At 35.5% G+C, this 21,197-nt stretch overlaps 1 protein-coding gene across 2 annotated transcripts in view; it reads right to left on the reverse strand.

The window, feature by feature from the left end:
* Positions 1-21,197, reverse strand: part of tln2b (talin 2b) — a 138,493-nt gene that overhangs the window by 58,056 nt on the left and 59,240 nt on the right. For both annotated transcript variants that reach the window (XM_038268820.1, XM_038268819.1), the window contains exons 7-17: positions 16,536-16,663; positions 16,162-16,225; positions 15,879-15,983; positions 11,495-11,650; positions 6,813-6,914; positions 6,632-6,708; positions 2,809-2,992; positions 2,466-2,579; positions 2,141-2,249; positions 1,408-1,616; positions 1,064-1,162 (exon numbers count right to left, since the gene is read on the reverse strand). In XM_038268820.1, the coding sequence (XP_038124748.1) occupies positions 1,064-1,162; positions 1,408-1,616; positions 2,141-2,249; positions 2,466-2,579; positions 2,809-2,992; positions 6,632-6,708; positions 6,813-6,914; positions 11,495-11,650; positions 15,879-15,983; positions 16,162-16,225; positions 16,536-16,663 (1,347 nt within the window). The remainder of the gene's footprint in view (positions 1-1,063; positions 1,163-1,407; positions 1,617-2,140; positions 2,250-2,465; positions 2,580-2,808; positions 2,993-6,631; positions 6,709-6,812; positions 6,915-11,494; positions 11,651-15,878; positions 15,984-16,161; positions 16,226-16,535; positions 16,664-21,197) is intronic.

A 21,197-nucleotide genomic window follows, 5' to 3' on the forward strand; every position in this document is an offset into this window, starting at 1 on the left:
ACGCACACACTCACACACTGATTGTGGCAAGCTACATTGTAGCCACAGCTGCCCTGGGGCTCACTGACAGATGCAGGGCTGCCGTACACTGGCGCCACCGGGGCCTCTGACCACCATCAATAGACAATGCAGGTGAAGTGTCTTGCCCAAGGACACAACGACACTGAAAGTCAGAGCCGGGGCTTGAACCGTCAATCCTTTGATTTCAGGGCAAACCCCTACATCCAACGCCACTGTTGCCCTCAGTATTGAAATGTAATGTTGTACAGTTAATACTGCTGTACAGAGAACAGCAGAGTAGCTCTGTTTTTCTTTTTTGTTTTCAGCCTCAGCCTTTCATAAAAGTAAAATGCTGCGATAGTTTGGAAATCTTGGAATAAAACAGTTTAGTCTGTTTTTTAAGAGGTTGTAAACAGTATTTGTAAGATTTACTTAGCTGTAGTATAAAAGTGGCACATCACTGATGGATTGTTGGAAAAATAATTACATTCCCTGAGTGGATGAAAGCCAACAAACTAAGGGCATGTAGGATGTATGAGCCCGGGTTTTCAAATTATTCGGCAGATTAAAATGTTTTTTTTTTTAATCATCTATACAAATCTATACAAATATCAGGATTGGCCAAAAAACTCAGAATGGTTAATCTCCATTATCAAGGACTGGGAAGAAAAAAAAAAAAGCAAATAGTCTTTTTTCATTAATTATTTATTATTATTTTAAGATACAGGGAAATATTTGTTTCCTTTCCTCTTAATATATAAGAAAACATTTAAACTGAGGTCAGTTTAGTGCAGACACTAATTTCTATGTCAGATACTGTACATAAAGAAGCATCCTGGCTGTATAGATCAGCTCATTATTTCAGGGTTAAAACACTGTATGGTCTTTCTCCTCTAAAAGCTCTCAATCTGATGCTTTGTTTGAAAGTGGCAGGCAGACAATAAAGCCTGAGGTAATTACATAAGAGTGTATTGACATTTTTAAAGGGGGCCTGAGAATATGGGTGTGTGTCTTCCTGTTTGGCTGCCACAGCCATAGAAACAGTGAGTGGGAGGCATCCAACCTGGAACTTCTCATCAGTCTCGCCCTCCCCCATGTGACGGAGCAGGTCCCCGCTGGCTTGTCCAATGCTTCCTGCTGCAGTCAGCACCGTCTGTCTCGGCTGCACAAGGGTGACATCAGCACATTCATTACACGCGGCTGGCGAGTTTCCACAGAAAACACTCCAGCATGATCTAAATCAGTATCAAACCTCCCTACCTGGCAAAAAAAAGCTTTAGTAGTAGAGTTTCAGTGGTAACATTTTAAAATTAGCATGCAGTTCAGCATTTTGTATTTCTGTAAATTCTGGGGATTGCATCTGACAATGAGATCTCAAACTACCGTAGTAATCACTGTGTGCCTCACCTCGCCAGTCGCAGGCTCCACGGACCTGAGCAGATCTGACACGGCTCCTGCCAGCATCCTGGCAGCGCCCATGAGCTTATGTCCACCTCCCGCCTCATCTTCCATTAGTGCTGCGAGTAACTTGATGCCCTTGGACATTTCGGTGAGGTTTGAGGAGATGGTGGTGATGGCACAGCCCACTGCTGTGTAGTCGGTCTCTGTTGGCTCACCTGCAGAGGATAGACGGCCAAAATAACAGCCTAAACCAACCAACGTCTCGGCTGTGCATCTCAATTTACTGCTGCAGCATTGATTCAGCCACGCCATGGGGTGGCTCGCGTGTCATTTGCTTTAACAAACACATCAGAGTCATGATTAGAGCCTGTCTGAAAGGGCTAAGCTGATATAAGAACATTGATGAAACAAGTGGCTGTGAAGAAGGTAAACTCTAAGTGAAACCAAACAGAAGGCAAGGTTAGTCTGAAACTGAACTGGCATTATATCTAACTAGAAGGGGCAGCTGGAAGAGAAATGCTCAGTGCAGATGGTTCAAGATTTATACATTAGGCGAAACAAAAATATCTATAAATAACACAAAGACAGTAATTTATCAGCACTGGTGTGAAAAGCATCCAATAGTGAATTGTCATTCTGGTAAAAACATTTTCCTTTATCAAGTTTAAACAATATAATATTAGAAATAAAGTAATATTAATTAAATGCAGCTCCATTAAATATTTTCTTGAGAACTCACCTGCTGTGAGATTGACCACAGAGGCTGTTCCAGCAGTAATGGCATCCACCTGAGAATGGATTTCATGTTTTGATTTATCCACTTTGTTCCGAACCCAAACCCTGGAGGCCTTTAGGAGGAAAAAATTAGAGTTTTATATTCATCACAGCAGGACATTTTTAAATGCACTGGTTGAAGTCCAAGGCTAGCAAACAAAATATGGTTGCAAGCAGCATGCATGTTTACAGTCTGCTTTAAAAACCAATAATTTTTAAAAATGGGATAGAAAGTAAGTACATATTTACATGCTGTATCTACCTTATATACATGGTACAGTATAACTCACCAAGTCATGGCCCAGTGGAGGCAGATTATCTACTTGTCCCAGGTCCACCTGTGCCTGCTGGACAGCCTTCATGCTGCTGTTAATGGTTCCCATTAAAGCCTGCTGAGCTAGACTCTGATGGCAGACATGCAAAAAGATAAAACCAATTTTGCAAACTAAAATAGGTTTATTGTGCATCTTTCAGAAAAGCATTGCTAAATAAGTGACCTTAATAGCTTAAAGAAATCACACCTAGACAAAAAGCATGGCAATACGAGTGTAATTTGCATTTTCAAGATTACGTATATTTTATTTCTTTGTGACTTAGAGAATAAAGCACATTGAGCTGTATTATCCTACTCACCAGTGGAGGCATGTGTCCTCTGTGCATCTGTCCAGTGGTAATTTGCTGCTGGGCAGAAGGCATTGTGCCCACACTGTAGTTATCAGGGCCACCAATAGAGCCAGACCGTATAATGCCAGGAAGGGCCACTGACCCGTGCTCCACACGACCAACCCTATTATACTGCTGTTGCAAAATTGTGGATCTATAAATAAATTTGAGAAAATGTAATTAATGGCAATTTTATGCACAAAAATCTAATTAAAATTGACTGCAAAAAGGTTAAACCTGCAAGCAAAGGTAGCAGTTATCCTTGGCCTTTGTTATTTTTGTCAAAATGGATTTTTTTTTTTACTACTGCTTTTCATATTAACAGAATTTCTAAGTTTTAAGATTTTGCTTTTGTTCTGCACTTTATTCTTTCATATGTAATCATATTTTGCTTGCTGGTTCCCTGTATTTTCCAGGAGCCATTTCCTCAAGATAACTGCAGTTATCCTCACAGCTGCACAGTGTTTCTAATCGACCACCCTACGATCACCCTATAAATGCCACCAGTGTTTTTCCTCGTGATGCTCTTATGATTAACTATTCTTACTTTCCCCTGAGCATTTGTTTTTGTAATTTTTGGATTCCCTTTCAAGTATTTCTATTTTAGGTTTTAAGTTTGTTTAAACCTGCTTTCCTCCTTCTGGCATCTGGGCCCTGCTCTAAATCGTTTCCTTACTGTTTTAACTGAATGCTAAGAATTACTTAATTGTGAATTATAAGACCAACCCAAAGTAGAGTACTCTTCTGATACAGAGAAAAGCAAGAGCATAATGATGCTTCCAACACCATGTTTAGATAAGGTTGGTATATATGTACAGTGTAACAGTTTTACTATACTATCAGCTTAATAGGACACCTTTTTCTAAATGTTTGCTCATATTTATACGGCTGCAAGCAGTCAGATTTGTGGCTAATAACTGGTGTATCTACAGATTGTCCTATCTATGCTGAGTTTGTCTTCATTGATTGATTTACATGAAAATCAAATGAAATACAAAGGTATTTGTAGTTTTGTTAAATTTGAAAACGTTGAAAGGGAACTGAATACTTCTGTAGTCAATGGCATTTATTACCTGAAAACCAATACATATGCTAATTTTTATGTTAATAGTATTACAGAGATTAATGTAGATCTTTCGAAAGAAATCATATAATTGTAATTACAGCATAACAATGGTCCCATGCCAACATCCTCGCAGTGAGCAGGCCTCGACAGAGAAAAATAAAAACAAAACAAAATTGGATTTCACGTCCAACTCAGCATATGCTCTTGACTCCATTGGTTAATTACAGCTTGTTTTGAAATACATCAATTATGTCTTTGCAATGGAAACACCAAAATGAATCAGCTGGCCCATGCACACTGGAAATATGGCACAATAATTTATCATTAGTTTTAGCAGGAGCCTTACATATTTCCACTGACTATACATGTTTCAAACTACACTTCCAATTTACACTCCACTCCTATTGGGGACTATAGAATAAATAGCCATATAAAGCTATTTTGATCCCCTATTTCATGAATGTCCTCTTCCTGCCTCCTTTCTACACCATCCTTGATCTGTTACGTGGATGTCTCCATTGTTTATGTGTCTATACTTCCAGATGGTAGTAGAAAGGACTGCAGCGAGATATAGTAAGAGGAGACTTTCCACAGTATTGATACGAAGAGGATATACAGGTGTATGCTTTGGGGGGCTCTCTTTGGCATCCTTTATTGCACATTGGCAACACCTATTGCTGTTGTTTAGAAGTGTAGCTATGAACACAAATAATCTTACAGAGATATGAATATGTTTCACTCATTGCATCTAACTGATGCTTAGAAGAAAGGGCATCTCTATTTGAGAAATTACTATTGCCTGAAATATCCCACTAATCATGTGACATCCCAATCTACTCAGATGTGAGTCTAAATGATGAGTTTACAGTTGAATTGGACAGATGAGGTGACCTTGTAGAGATACATTAGATATGACATTTTTCAGCAGTGAAATCCTGTGAGGCTTAATTAATCAACACTCCTTGAGTTAATGAAGGCTCAGCCAGCAGCTTTAATCGCAAAAGTCCACAGTTTTCAAGACTCAAATTCCAAAAGATCTGAGCTTTGCTTTATGCATTTTGAAACCCTCAAATGGCAGATTTCCAACCCTCACCATGAAACAGTGGAAGATATTCTTATTTATGACAGCTATTCAAAATTAAACCTACCAAAGAGTGGATGAATGGATGGATATATAGTTCGTAGAAGAATAGACAAGTGGATGTTGGATATACAGGCGGATGGACAGATGTACAGATTGAAGAACATAATATAGGAAAGGATAGGAAATACAGTCTTGAAATAATAACCATCAAATACACCTTTTTTAAATTTTTAAATGCTTAGTACACTTCCAAAACAATTAAAACACATTTTGGAGGGTGTAGCCCTTCTTTCTAACAATCTGGCTGACATGATTAGTCCTCCAAAAATCTGAGTCTAGACCAGGAAACAGAGATATTGTTTAACACACCTTTCTGCAGCTACTCTACTGTTACCCGCTCTTTACCCCATTCAGACAGTGTCTTTCCAACATAGAATTAATTTAGAAAATAACCTTAGAGGAGTAAATCATAACAATTTCATTAAAATGAGTAGGACTCAAATTAAGCAAAAAAAATGATAATTAAAATGCGTCTCTCCTCAAAGAGTTAGTTGATGACTGATTTGTGATATTTAAATTCATTTATATAGTCTTACCTCAAATTGTTTTATGCATATGAGGCAATGACTAGTTCTTCAAATTTTGACATTCTTCTAACCTTTAACCGTTAGTTACCCCACCCATATTTTTGAGCACCAAAACCACTTGTCTCTATTTTGTATTCTGTACTCTATTTTTTTTAAATAAGTTTTCAGATTTCCAATCTAATATACTGTATTGGGGGATTTTAACACTAATGCCAACAATGAAGGGGAGGTAATTTAAATGAAGTCTTTAATGCTATCTTAGATTTAATTGGCTTCTTTCAAAATGTGCATAGCCTAATGCATTCCCTTCTCATTGTGCTATTTCGGCTGCCACTGTTGCTGCATGCATTCTCAGTATCAGGGATTGCTGCAGAGTTAACGACACAATGCAAGCAAATCTCTTTTGTTACTACATGCTAATTGAGTTGGAGCAGTATTTAGAAAAGGCTAAAGGAGTAAAAAGAACAAGACAAAAACCAAGATAAAAGCAGAGTGTACAACATATATAATTATATATATTACAATTCAATGTTATTGACACAATATTACAAAGGTATTACAAAGAATAAATGCAGTTGTCATGAATTGAGAAATGTTAGACAAGATATTTGTTTATGTTTTACCAATATTTTGTTCAACTGCCTTTTTAGCACTATTTGTATAACTGAAACTTTTGCAGCTTAGATTAGAGTTATTATCTGGCTCAGAAGCTAGAAGTGAAAAACACTGGTATAAGAAAAAGGTCTTAAAACTTCCTTTCTGCTTCTTATCTTTGAAGTGATTTTGTTATTATGTCAATTCTATGCTAATTTTATTTCCCCTAACTGTAAGTTAAGGCTAGTTAACCACAAAATTGTAAGAAATTAACACTTAAACAACATATAAAGAATTATCTTAAAATTTAAAGTGCTGCTTTTGTGTTGAATCTGACGTATTTTGCCCCCTAAAAGATTTGAATCTATCTGTAAGGTTTAATAGCATCATCACTTTTGTGCTGTACTAATAAATCAGTGCTGTCAACACTTTACCGCAGAGTACTATATAAATGCTACTCACTTCTTAGGGGAAACGGATTCCTCCAGCATTGTGGATTCTTCGTCCCCCTCGAGGCCAAATCGATCTTTACTCTGCTTCTGTATTGAGAGGATATTAGTAAACACTGCTGATTATTTGGATAGACTCTTAAATGCAAAGTATATTGCATTATTTTAATTCACTATTATTTTTATCCACTTACCTTTTTAAGAATGATGTCAATGTATCCTGCAATAAGCTGGGATATCTGTTCTCCTTCTGTTGTCTGGACTGAGTAGTAACTCTCCTGATATTCTCCAAAATCCTTGTTTAATAAGAGATAAAACAGTTTGTTTAAGCTACAGGGTGCTGTCATCTGGCTAGATGCAAAAAGGTTTAGCTTTAACTAGAGGGAGGGAGTGAGGCAATGTGTGCTGAGATGAGAAAATGCATCACAGAGGGTGAGGTTCGTAAATAAATCTGGCAGGACTTTCATCATTTTTAACTATCAAGGAATGAGACTATGTTCTGTTGAGCATTCCATTTCTCCAAAGAGCCAATTTCATATAAGAGATGTGGTGAATCGGAGAAATGTCTACTTCAAAGTATTTCCAAAAAAACCCAGAGTGAGTATTTTTCATCAAAATGCCTACTGGCAAAAATACCTTATGAGATTTTATTTTTTTCAATGTGTATTTTTTGTTAGCCTGATCTTTTAATAAAATACACCCTCCAGCTCACAGTTAATTGATCTAAATTTCACTAATTTTCCTCTTAATTCTTTTTTTAACTCAAGGATAATAGTTGGCAACTACTACTGTGCTGTCTTAGTAGGGTGATAACGCAATTATAATATGCACAAAAACATACGGTAAGCAAAAAGCAGGGAGACTGAGTGCTGAACCATGAGTGAATTAAATTTAAATATGTTTTTGTTTATTTATCCACGTATACCAATAGGAGCTGTAATCTGAATTTTGTTGTTCTGCCTCAATTTATCTACATTAAAGTTCAAAGGGAATATTTTTCTAAGAATATATAGTTACGTTGATATAAAATTCACACCTGAACTTAGAGACCAGGTAAATACGTTTGCAAATGCAAAGAAATCAAAACGAATAGCGTTATAAATCCATAATAAAGCTATTATTGATTTATAGAGCATGACTTAATAAGGTGCAGGGGAAACGAATTTAACACACCTCATAAAATGTATTTATTAGTAAAGAAATAGGAAAATTATTTAGTAATAATAGCTTTAGTTCTTTCTGTATAGAGAAACTTGTGACTCAGGTGTAATTATTTTGAACAGAGTAAAAAATATTTTGGATGAAATTATAATTTGAACATAATTTAAACCACAGTGGGTAAATATGGGTGAATCAGCAGCAAAGCAGACAGGTTAATGAAAGCCTAGTGCTGCTTGAGGGTAAAACACTTTATTTGAAGAACTATTTTTCTTTACAAAGTGTCGTCTACTGTAAAATGTTCTGAGTCTTTTCTACAAACTCTGATCTTTAGATCTTTCGATACATTTTCAAATGCATTAAAGTTCTGTGTCTCACAGAATAATCCCTGCAGCTTATCTACTTTTTCTAAACCCAGTGGCAAATTTCCATTTCTGTATGTTTGCGATCCATCTATGAAAAATCCACCCTTGTTTCAGATTTAAAAAAATAATATCCTAGTAATTTTGTTAATTAAGATTTCCCTTGCTTACATAATTTTGTAGCACATCCTTTAATTGTATCACATCCTAAAAAATTTGGTGCCGCAATGTCATATAAAGAATTAAAGTTTAGCTTCTGTTAAGCCGAATACATGCTACCAGAGAGTGATTGAGTTCTGTAACAATCTAAACAAACTTCAAAATGCTTTTCAGCAGTGAAGTGTTGTGCAGTAAGAAAGCATATATTGCAAATAAGCTATTGCGACTGACAGATTTTTTTTTTTATATATAAAACACTGCATCTGCTGAATCTAGGTCTTTCTAAAGCAGCCAACATTGGAAAAACATTATTTTATTTGATTATTGTTATGTCTCTTTTATAATTAAATCTTAGAAGTGGTGCCTTGTCATGGTCTCTGGATCATTTATAGGTTAAACAATATATCTGTAACTGATGCCCTTTGTTAAATAATACAGTTAAAATGCATTTGAAAGATTACATTAGCTTACTCTTGCAAATAATTAGACATAAATGGTGGACAGCTAACTGCCAAAGACTACTTTGTCTTATTTTGCATCAAAGTTTAGTTAAATTAAATTGTTTATTTTTCTATGGATTCTCAAAATAAGGTATATATTTTACACAATAGAAACCTCTAAATATATTAATATGTATCATACTATATTTGTGATTAAAATTACAATATTTAGTCATCAATTTATTATTTTGTTAATGTACAGGAACTAGTCACAGAAAGAATAAGCTGCTAGAATTTACCTGAACTATATTTCAACAAGTTATCAAATGAAAAACAGACCTTTGACTTGTGCATAGGCAAACAGAATGTTTTAGCAGATACCACTCAGGCCCAAGTTTATCTTTTTTAATCCATTTTATTCTTTAAAGTGTTTTGTATGTCTTTCTTTTTTTCTTGCTTGCTTGTACACTTCATTTTTCATTGCATTTGTCTGTCTGGAGATCACCCTGCTCACATTTTTTTACACCAACAGTCTGAGTCTGCTGTTAGCTTTTAGTAGCTCCGCTGTGCCGCCTCTCACCAAGCCACCCAATATCCCACTCAATCAGAGAAGGAGGAGAAGTGGGACTTGCCCTGGCATCAGGCATTACAACTGGAAGAGAAGGTGGGCTATAGACCTATTATTGTGTCCATCAACATATGAAGTTGCGTCCCTTCCCAGGAAAGTGGTTATTTTGGCATTTGCTCTGTATTGGAGAGGCTATAGAGAGAGCAATTAATTATTCTGAGACTTGGGTTAGAGAGCAGTGAGAAGAGAGGAAGGAGGTGCTGCTCAGTTTACAAATTATTGAACTTGGGAGTTTTTATACAACACAAATGTCCACTATTGTTATATTCTCATCAAGGACTGAATTCTGCACAATCAATGACTTGATGCAAGCGATTACATAGAAAATTATAACAAATCTGTTTGTATTATTTAATCGAAATGATTCTGTGAAGTGCATTGAGATGACAAGTGTATTTGGTGAATAGGCACAATATAAATAAGCCTATTCTTTCTATTTTATTCTTTTAAAAACACAAATCTCAAAAACAACCAAAAGACATTTAGATAAGAGAATTAAGTGAAGATCTGGAGTATCAGGAGCTGATAAAAGATTTAGATTTATTGATTTTCTGCATTATTTGGAGTTCTGAATTTCTCTTTTAGCTTAGAATACATGTTGTTATTTTGAAAGGGAAAATTAACTTCAGTGCTGAAACCTGAGTCCTCCCCCACTGTTTAACAAAACAAAAAAAACAACATAAAAATTACCTTAAACAGAGGGGGAGGACTCAGGTTTCAGCTCTCCTAGAGCTATAAATGCAGCGTTAGAGTTGATTCCCTCCCACTATCACCTCAATCCTCATCACCATGCAGGTGGTCAAAACGTTGTGCCTGTTAAGGCAGGCCAACAACCACCTTAACGACTCCCCCTTACAAAGTGGTGGAAATGTTTTTGGTTCAATTTGCATGTTTTCTAAGCCATAACAACGCTTTTGTTGGGTTACTTTATAAGCCTGGAACTCAACTAGAATTGAGAAAACTTTCTGGATGGGAAGCAAAACATCTTCAAAACTTAGGAAACAAAATCCAGTGGATTGTTTTTTTTTTTAAACTTTTTTTGGAACCTTTCAGTAATGAACTGGGTATGTTGCATTTCTAAACATTAAATTTCTAAGTTCAGCAAACATGGACATTGTGACACCTCCTCAGTCTTATCCAGCCTCAGGGTCAGAAAAAAACCTAAAGTAAATTAAATCCAGGTTGAATAAGAGTTAATAAGTTTGAGTTGGCTCTGGGTTTTTCTTTCAGCCAGCCCATCATTGTTTCTCATGACTCTATCTTTCTCTGACTGAACAGCAAGAAGCATGGCCCCTAAACCTTGATGTCAGCAGGTTGTGATCAAGGAAGAGTTTAGAAAAATAAAATAGTTTTGAAAACAAATACACAAATATACAACATTACTGACATGCACTAAGATGACAAAGTGTTTTTTTCTTAGTTTAAAAAGTACAAATGTTATAAACTACTGAAATGAGAACAAAGGAAAAGCCTTCCTTTTTTAGAAGCAATATTTAGACTTTTATTAAGATGCTTCTATATACAGCAGTTTATTAACATTGCATTTGGACAAGTTGCAACAACTGCTGGATTATCATGTAGATGGTATATGACTACGTCAGCACAAGCTTTTTATTATGAAGACCTTTTCAAATGTCTTAGTCAAAGTGGGACAAGACTTTTGAAAAGCTCTAGAAAAAGGTTACATTTTTAAAGCTTTCTGATGCCGCTGTAGGTATTGCACAAGAGACCAAAGAAGGTTTCTTGTGCAATACCTACAGTATGTGTTGAGAAACCTTTTCAGGGGCACGAATTAGGTCAAAATGAGACAATTTTAATAGGCAATGAGAAAGGGCAAGCCTGCCTTTCTTAACACAGACAGATTTCAAAGAGTTGATTGGCTTTCTACCCATTATTAGTACGTTTTCAATGCTTCCTTTAACTTTTTTCACATAATTCTACAAGAAATTTCTTTTTCAGTTTTCTTTTTTTTTTATTAATTTAGTTATTACTAAAATGGGTGTGAATGTAATGACAATGGATGAGTTGCAAATATATTTAAAGAAAATAAAACATGGTTAGATACTAATTTTCCCTGTTCTATAACATTAGGAGCAGTCTAAAAATAGAAGAAAAGAGTTGCACTGTACCAAAGTGAAGCTCTTAGGGGAGGCTGCCCATCTCTTGACTGTTGTTAGAGGCCATTCCTGCACCACATCCTTGGTTTTCTCATCCACTCTCATGACTGACTCTTTCGTTATCCCCAGCAGCCTTGGGACCAGCTTGTTTTTACCCTTCATCTTTTCCTATCAGAAAGGAAAACATCAGACCCAAAAAAATAAATAAATCAGGGCTAAACACCTACACAGATGATTCATGCATACTAAAAATGCAAAATTCTGGGGTCTTTTATTTACTGCTATAATACAGATGTGACTCAAACAGCTGAAGGGGTGTGGCGGGGGCAGCAATGAAGTGGCCCAAATGGCTCTGGCTTGTTTAACTGCTGCTTTATTGAATAAGGTCTCCAAAGGTTTAAGTCACTGTCAGCACAGCAGCATGGAGTCTCCACCAGCTTCGCTGCCCACTGATAATCTATTACAGCTCACTTTGGACACTGTGCGTTTACTTGGCTGCCCTTCAGGGGTGGAGGGGATAAAAAATAAATTAGCAGTGTGTGGAGAAGCGGAGGTAGACCTAAGTTATTCTTCACACACACATATACACAAAGTCAAACTCTTGTTTATTTTATCCCAGGGTCAAATCTTTAGACAGTAGCACAAACCCAGAACAAGTCTTATTTGGAGAGCCCTTACTCAAGGGCAGAAGATAACATTGTTCCATATACCTGCAAGCCCTGATTGTTTCAGGTTCTATTATCTAAACGTCACAATTTTCATGGCTGCATTCAAACAGATCCTTTCTAATTTTAAGTGTAGAGATGATTTATTGTGTCATTTAAATTAACATGCCTGAGCAAGAAAATGCAATCAAGGCATTATAGCATACACACCGGCACACATGACTGCAGCAAACCTATAACTGAGTGAATGCAATTGCTTTAATGAACTGTAATCTTTTTTTCTTTGTGTTTATGTGTTTATAGCAATACAAAGCTTTCAGGCACAAAAACCTGCAGTGATTAAAGACTTAGGGATGAGAAATGGTGGGTTAAAAAAACACGATCCACCAATGCCAGGTCTGCGCTTTTCCTTTTGCAAACATCAACAGTTGAGTGCAGAGGGAGTAAATTATTTAGCAGAGTCTTGAAATCTCCATCACTGCTTCTCTCTTTCGAACATAAGGAGTGAATGTACTTTCATGTTAACTTGATGAAATTAAACATTTTCATCTAAACCCTGACAGCTTTAACTAGTTGGCCAAAAATGTCACGTATTATTATGCAGTTTTTCTTTTTTTCTTTCTTTTTTTTTTTTTTTTTTTTTTACAAATATTTAACAAATATGGTAGAAAATGGGAGTGTTATCAGGGGACTTAAACAACATAAGCTTGTGGAAATTTGTTACTACTTATAAGCTTTCCATTTAAGGTGATAACAGGGCTTTTAGGTTCCAGAATAATTTCATACCTATTTGATCACACAGGCTATCATTGTAAGTGGCAGCTGTATAATCATAGCTGCCACTTACATCTACAGCAATGCTACATGCCTTTTTACTGCAACACATTTAACTGATAAAGCTCAGTTAGAATTACCTGGAAATTCTCGCTTCAGCATGTCTTTGGTTTGGATTTTAATTAAAATATCAAAATTGCAATATAAACCTCTGCAGATAAAGTGAATTTCTAATTTGTTAAACTAAATATGTAACAGGATTATTCATTGTGCTAATTAAAATTATCACCTGAAACCCACAAACAAATAGCATGGAAAAAGCTCCACAAAAGAAAAAAAGAAAAGAAAAACAAAGAAAAGAAAATCTAAAAACCCTTGAAAAAGTATTCCACCAATAGCTTCAATTTATTTGATCAGGATTGTATGCGTTTGACCTGCACAGAGTAGTAATAATCTTTAAGAGAACAGGAATATAACAGAATTTTAATTATCTAAAATAAAATATAAAATTTAATGAATATATTCAATCATAATTTCTTTTTTTATCATACACCAGGTCACTCTGGTTGCATACTATGTTTCTCTGAAAGTTTCCTATGTCTTACAAGCATATTATTAGTTATTAGTGTGTTTTTCAATGTGTTTTTACTCAGTTTGTTGGTAAATAAATCCCTTTGTGTATATTGACAAGAACAAAGGAAGTTTAAAAGAAGGACTAGGCTAAGCCAATTAGCACCTTCCAGTGAAGTGTGAAAACAATAAAGAAAAGTCCTAAATCCAGGGGGATAAAATGCAAAAAAAATAGCATTCATGATACACTATGAACATCAGTGTTCACTGAAGAGGAGGTAGCAGTGAACAGTGTATATGTCTGTTCACAAATTCACTGCAGAGTAGAGGGACGTGTAACCACTGGATTTCAGTGATTGCTTCAAAATGTTGATCAACAAAACTTTTGTTTAAGAGCTTCATTGTATATACATATATCTATGAGGGGCGTTCAATAAGTAAAGACTCCTTTGATGAAATTAAAGTAACTTATGGTGATGATGCCCGTTATATCACCTTGCAAAATGTTTTACAAGGCTATATTATGGGACATTATCACTATAAGTTAATTTCATTTGATCAAAAGTCTTCCATTATGTGCGTCCTTTCAAATGCAAAAACGATCTATCTATCTATCTATCTATCTATCTATCTATCTATCTATCTATCTATCTATCTATCTATCTATCTATCTATCTATCTATCTATCTATCTATCTATCTATCTATCTATCTATCTATCCATCCATCCATCCATCCATCCATCCATCCATCCATCCATCCATCCATCCATCCATCCATCCATCCATCCATCCATCCATCCATCCATCCATCCATCCATCCATATACATACATACATACATACATACATACATACATACATATACAAAATAAATGTAATGATTTCCATTTTTTATACTCTTAATTCATTATTACTTTTTTCAATTGCAATTTTTTTACTGCCACCTGATCTTTTTCTGTCTATAATGAAAGGTTATGTGAACTTTCAAGCTCAGCTGTGTATGGGGCAACAGTTTGATGCAGGAGTTTGCCCGGCAACCAAAGGTTTGACAGTTCAAACCACAGCTCTGGCTATAATTGTCGTTTTGGCAAAAAAATTCACCTGCATTGCCTACTAATAGTAGGTTCGCTGAATATAATGTAAAGCGGTTTGGTTAAGTCTCCTGATTTGAAAAAGCATGACATAAGTACAGAACATTTTACAATTTATAAATTGTTTTCTAATCCCTTGATGTTCTGACAGGACGCTATAGGCAGGATTCACTAGAACATAGAGTTGTTGTGGATTGGTTTATTTAATAAATACTAGTTTGTCTTTGACCACTATCTGGTTTTCAAGTAGTTCTTCTGTACTGCTGGCAGACGGTGCATATGTTTGTTTATCTTGTCTGCTCATCAAGCACATGTTGGAATTCTATTTAGGATCAAAAATTGACCTAAACCAGTGGTCTCAAACTCAAATCCTTGTGAGGCTGTTTCCAGCAACTTTTAGATGTGTCTCTTATCCTACATATCTGGATCAAATGGCTAAACTACCTCGCTACTAGCAGTCACAGCATTGCTAATGTGCTCATATTGGACTCAGCTTTGTTTAACGAGAGATGCCTCTGAAAGCTGTAGGAAAAAACAAACTGATCAAAACACTATCGGACCAGACACTTGGTGTAACATGACAAAATTGTTTTTGGTCTGTTTGGTATAGTCATGTAACATGGTAGTGCACCGGGGGGGTTATCTGGATTATCACTGGAAACTTCTGCTTGCCAGATCTATCAGGTTAGGGGGTAGTTCTTGTGCCATATTCTTTCATTTCCAGGTGATGGATTGAACTGCTTTTTAAATATATATATATAGCTTTAGAAACTAACCCTGCTTCATACCTCTCCAACATTTTATTCTTGGATTTGTTTTGTGTTTCCTAGACTTTATGGGCCTTTTTGTTCAGCAGTTTTCTCTATCAAGCCTTTAAGGTCTCCACCGGAAAGGTGTATATATAAGATTAAATTACGCATAGGGAAAAATTTCATTAAACTGGGATAGCATCTGAAGGAAAATGGTTGCACTCCATTTCATCTGGGCGTGTTAGAGTAAAGGGGCTTGAATACATTTACATGTTATAATTTTCAGCTTATTCAAAGCCTGTATTGTTTTCCTTGCTCTCCACAATTATACACAACTGTATTTTGTCTTATCACATAAAATCCCAGTAAAAAAAAAAAATCAGTTGAAGTTTGTGACTTTAATATAAAAAAATACAAACAAGTCCAAGTAGTATGAAGACTCAAACAAGGCACTGTTTATCCTCTACAGCAAAATAGGCATATTTAAAGTCACATAAATAATTTGATGCATGAGTTTTAAAAGTGTCATTGATGATTCAGCTCTTACCTTGACGAGGAAGAAGGACACTCCATATGTTGGCAGAGATCTGGCAAGCTTCACATACTTCACCTTCCCTTCAATTTCAGACATTTCTCCACAGTTTTTATGCTCCTGCATGGACAAAACTGTAGTTATGGTACTCTAAAGCATGTGAAAAGCTTTAAAATGCTGTGGTCTACATTTTATGCACGTAGTTTATCATATCAAGTGGAAATTTTGCAAGAATTCCTGTGGACTTAGGAAATTAATAATATATTTTAGAAACATTTGCGAAACCAAAAACACATACTTGGAATATTTTCTTCTCGGACCCTCGTTGCTTGATATACTCTTTAGGTAGAAACTCTTTCAGGCTGCAAAGATAAATAGCATTTTTCACATAGTTAGTCAGTTAGCATACAGGCATTCCCTTTTCTATGAACATACCTCCTCATATGAGGTAATTCTTGCCTTTGTATCTATGTATCAGAAAAGGATTGTAAGAGCTGACATCAGCCCTAAGTTTTCCACTGCAGGAAATCCCAGAAGAGAGTGAGCTAAATGAAGCGTTAACTAACATAGAGTCCTGAGCTAACCATAAAGAAGCTCTAAAATTGTTTTTCTTTTTCTTATTTTATTTAATTGTGGCTTTAGCTAATCCTTTGAGTGAAAAAAAAATCTTACTCCAAGAATCCAGGCTTGTGTTTGTGCTCCACGTGGGGTCCGAACTGGATCTGAGCCTGGATCCCTGCAAACTCACAGGCTTTATCAAAGGAGACGGGGTGGGATCCATTCAATATATCATCTCTAGCCTGGAGGAGACACAAGGACAGAAAGCAGGGAGGGATTAGGTGAGGCTCACGTTTTGAGGTACAGGGAAAGTACTTTAAAGGCACGACAAAAAGCCCCAAATCACAGGACAGGACTCTATAACAAGCACCTTGATGGGAGATTTAGAAGCAACATGGCTTGAAAAAAGATTTCATTTACAGCAGGAGATTGTATAACTGTATTTCTAAAGGAAAGACAAGGATAAATGCTTTTGCAAATGCTAAATATGGTTTAATTTTCTCATTACAGAAAATTATAGACGATGGGTTGTAAAAGTATCAATTCTCCTTCAACAATTCTACATTTTATCAACTTTTGTGGATTTTCTCAGGATTTTATTATAATGTCCAATAAAAAGTTCTGCACAACTGTAAAACAGAAAGAAAATAATTTAAACCTAAAAATTCTATAAAATTAGAACTTTACACACATGTATATTCCTAGACCTTTTCCCCAACGACACCCCTGAAAGGTCATAACATAATATCCTACACAGCAAAAACAATCTAGAAATAAGTCAAAATGTCTTAAATTAAGTGTATTTACCCTTAATTTGGGTAGGTAAATAAGATAATTTGCCAATGCAATAATGATTCTTACTCTTAAAAAAGGTTATTAGATAATATACACTTGAAATAAGGCAATGAAATTGTTTTTTTTTCTTATTTTAAATAAGATTAAAATGTCTTGTTCCATTGGCAAAGTGTCTCATTTACCTCCTCAGTTGAAGAAAAAATGCACTTATTTTAAGAAAAAATTATTTATCTAGATTTAGATTTTTTCCAGTACAAGATTTAAAAAGGCAAGGAGACAGGGATTGAGGTTCCCATTCCAAGACCACACCAGACATATTTTACAGTCAGAGCTTAAACGGACTGGTTTAGACATTAATATGTTTTCATTTCCTAAATGAGCTTTAAGCTTAATTATTTTCCAAATTGGTGATCAGATTTAAATTGATATCCCCTCAGATCTGATTGAATTTAAGCTTTTCTGCCAAGAAGAATGGGCAAAAAGTTTAGCTGCTTGATGACCAAACTTGTCAAAAACATACAGCTAAAGACTTGCAGCATCGATTGCCTTATTGACTTGGAAGGGCTGCTAAATAGAAATACACACATTAGTTTTCAGAGTTTAATTTGTAAAACATCTTGGAAACTAAACTTCAACATGATGCATTACATTGTGTTGTGTTCATGTACAATATAACCGAAAAATATTTGGACATTTCTGTTTATAACTGAAACATAACCAGTAATGTATCAGGCATTAATTATATCTCATACACATGCCAGTAAATGAATTACCGTTGATTTCTTCCTGCTTAGCAGAGGAGGCATTAGTCACTGAATGTTTGAAGGCATTTTTAGCCACACTCTATATTAAATATCCAATTTGATAGGGGAAGAAAAGTCTTTGTTGACATGTTTCAAATGCTTTCCCCTGTGCGTTTTTCTCCAGGGGGCAGTCAGTTCTCCTTCACCCTCTCCTTCTAGTTCACTGCTGCACATTTAATGGCTTCAAGAGCTCAGAGGGCCTGCTGACAGTCAGAGAGACTTCGTCCATGCTTTTAGCAATGGCATATCAGTACACAGCATAGACTCAGCTTATTCTTACGTCGCATTACATCAATAAAGGCCTAAGCAGCAACTTACTGCTGTAATGAGGACAACAATGTTCTCTCACAATCACGTCCTTCGCCGAGTGCAATTCACTATGGAGCACATAAGCTCTTAGCAAACACAAGAAGATGTGCTAAAATTAGTCCTTACACATGCCTTTCATACTGATACGCACTTATCACTAGAGGCTGTTACACAAATTAGGATGCAAGGAATAATAGGACACACTCATTCTGTTGTAAGTATGACTTGGAGAGATAGAGATAATCTACTAATAGAGACAAAGTGCTTTGAAAATAATGTTGAGTCTACGAGACAAAAGAAAGGGTAAAATGGGGGAAGATTTAGAAATTAAAAAGGGATCCATAAACTCCAAACCTACCAAAATATCCAAATGTCTTACACTTTCATGAAGTAGATTTATTTTATATTTCAACTTCTGCATATGTCTAAAGCAAATGTATATAATGGACCAACAAAGTAGGACATGGATGGAACATGGAGGCTAAATACACTTTTTAACTTCTCAGTTCTCAAAAAGATCTCGGAGTTATCATAATGTAGTATTTGGAATCAGTGATTATGGGAACTCCAATGTAATGGATTATAATACATTAGTTAAAGGTGACTAAAGTGAGGACAGTGTTCAAAGCTATCAAAGGAGTCATAACATGGAATTTACACATATCAAATAGAGTTCATTATGACTTCATTTCAAAATCCTTCGTTTCTCGTGAGGGTATGCACAAGAATTTTAATAATGTGTATTTGTATTCATGTGAATGTATTGTTAGCAACATTAGCAGTTTTCCATAGGTCTTTCACTACTTTGTCCTGGCTTCTTAGACATTAGGTATAAAATTATAGAAGCTATAACTATTACTGACTGCCTACAGGTGAGTCCTGTACAGTTTCATTATTTTTTTCTAATTTATTGATAAGATCCCCATTAGCACTGCTATCCTGTCACCCTTCTTCATTGATTTTAATGTTAGCCCCTTTTCACTATTGACCTCAATACAGAGAAACCAAAATTATGTTTTGTTGAGCGCTTGCTCTTGTGATCTCTTCTGGTTTAAACCACACGGAAGATGCATTTTGCGGCAGGTTTTAACTGAACCGAGCATCAACACACATTCACAAGAAAAAGTCTGACTTCCATTTGATAACTCCTTAAGATTCACAAAGCTACTCTTCAAGGCAGCATCCTCTATATTTCTAAGGAATACTTCACTAATCTACCTCCATGTTCTTAAAAAATTGTTAAAATCCCCCACCTTTAAAGCCAAAACACTGATAAAATACTACATACAAGCAACGATTGTGTCATATAAACCAGTACATCTAAAGAAATCTACCGGCTCTTCTGAGACACCTTTGAAGAACAAATACCACAGAATTATTTACTGGCAACAGATCTGCTTTCATTATACTCTTAAGAGCCAAATGTATTGCAGCAATGCAGAGTTATGCAGTCTCAGCCTTTCAGGGAAATGTTTGAATGACTGCTACTGCATTGCTAAATACAAATACTACATGAGCACAACAAAATGTGCATATGAGTCAACAGTATTCACAAAATATTTCACAAAGGATAACATTTTGCAAATTATATGAATAAAAGAAAAAAATGTTTTATGAATGTGCTGAAGATAGATTTTAATCATATATTTTTTTTACACTTAGCTGACTCTGTTAACCTTGTCTTAAAAAAAACAGTTACTGCTCTATAAGAAAAAATAACAACCTGGTCTATGTTCTTTTAATGTCTTTTTTATTTATTTATCTATATATTGCAAGGTATCTACAGGATTGCAGCGAAGCTGAGAAAAATACAGCAACTCCACAACAATAAAGGTTATATGTTTTATTTATTTGTTAGGCCCCGTTTGTTATTGAACATATTGAATTTGGGAAAGTTGCAGTATTTTGGAGTTCTCAGAGTTAAGGTGAGCATCTTCTGTATCAGAGGATGTGGAATCTGTTATTCATAGTAAGTAAAATTAAATTAGCTAAATGAGAAGATATGCAGCAAGGAGGAAAAGTCCAAGATTAATTTGAAAAGGTGCAAAAAAAAAAATGGAAGCCAAAGTTGATAAGACACCAGTAGCAGTCAAAAAAAAGATATGACCATTGGTGTTCTCTGAAATAAGAGCTAAGAATGTGAAGTTGGTTTATATAGCAGATGGTGATGGTGTACAATAAGGTTTATGTCTACTGATGTGCAAAAATTATCTTTAGGTTAAAAAAGGACTAAGTAAACACTATCAGGACAAACACGTTTTAAATTGCTTTCCTATACCATGAACATGTTTATATTATCATCATGACAGGGCTGCTTTGAAAAGTCAGAATTGTCTAAAACATGTACTGTAAGGCAAGTTATATCCATAAAAATACCAGATATGGAAAGCTCAAACTTCAGACTGTATTTTTAATAAATGTGAAATCTGAAATAAAGGTGGTAAAAAGGAAAGAAAAAAGTCAGAAACCACAAAGTCTGAGGAATATTCCACTTTGTTAAAGTCTCTCTTTTTTCTTGTTCTATTTGGCCCTTTTGACACACTGACAAATTAGTACAACTGCCATGTGAATAGCCTTTGTGATTTGTGCAATAATCCAACTGTGTGAGAGAGACAGAACAACGCAAAGATAGATGGGGAGAGCATGGAAGGGCAGGGGGTGGAGTTGTTGTGAAAAGAAATATGAGTGTGTTGAGAGGAGACCATGATGTGCATGTTAGGAGTCTAATGTTTGCCAGGAGGGTGGGGGTGTACGTAACAGTGTCACAATGAGTGTGAGATGGAGAGAAATTGAAATGGAGAGAGAGAAGATGAAGCAGAAAGGCAATACAGAAACTGAATTTAAGATTTAATAATCATTTTTGGACATA

This window comes from Cyprinodon tularosa, unplaced genomic scaffold (assembly GCF_016077235.1).
Source record: "Cyprinodon tularosa strain WSP-4 unplaced genomic scaffold, ASM1607723v1 ctg71, whole genome shotgun sequence".
Taxonomy (NCBI): Eukaryota; Metazoa; Chordata; class Actinopteri; order Cyprinodontiformes; family Cyprinodontidae; genus Cyprinodon; species Cyprinodon tularosa.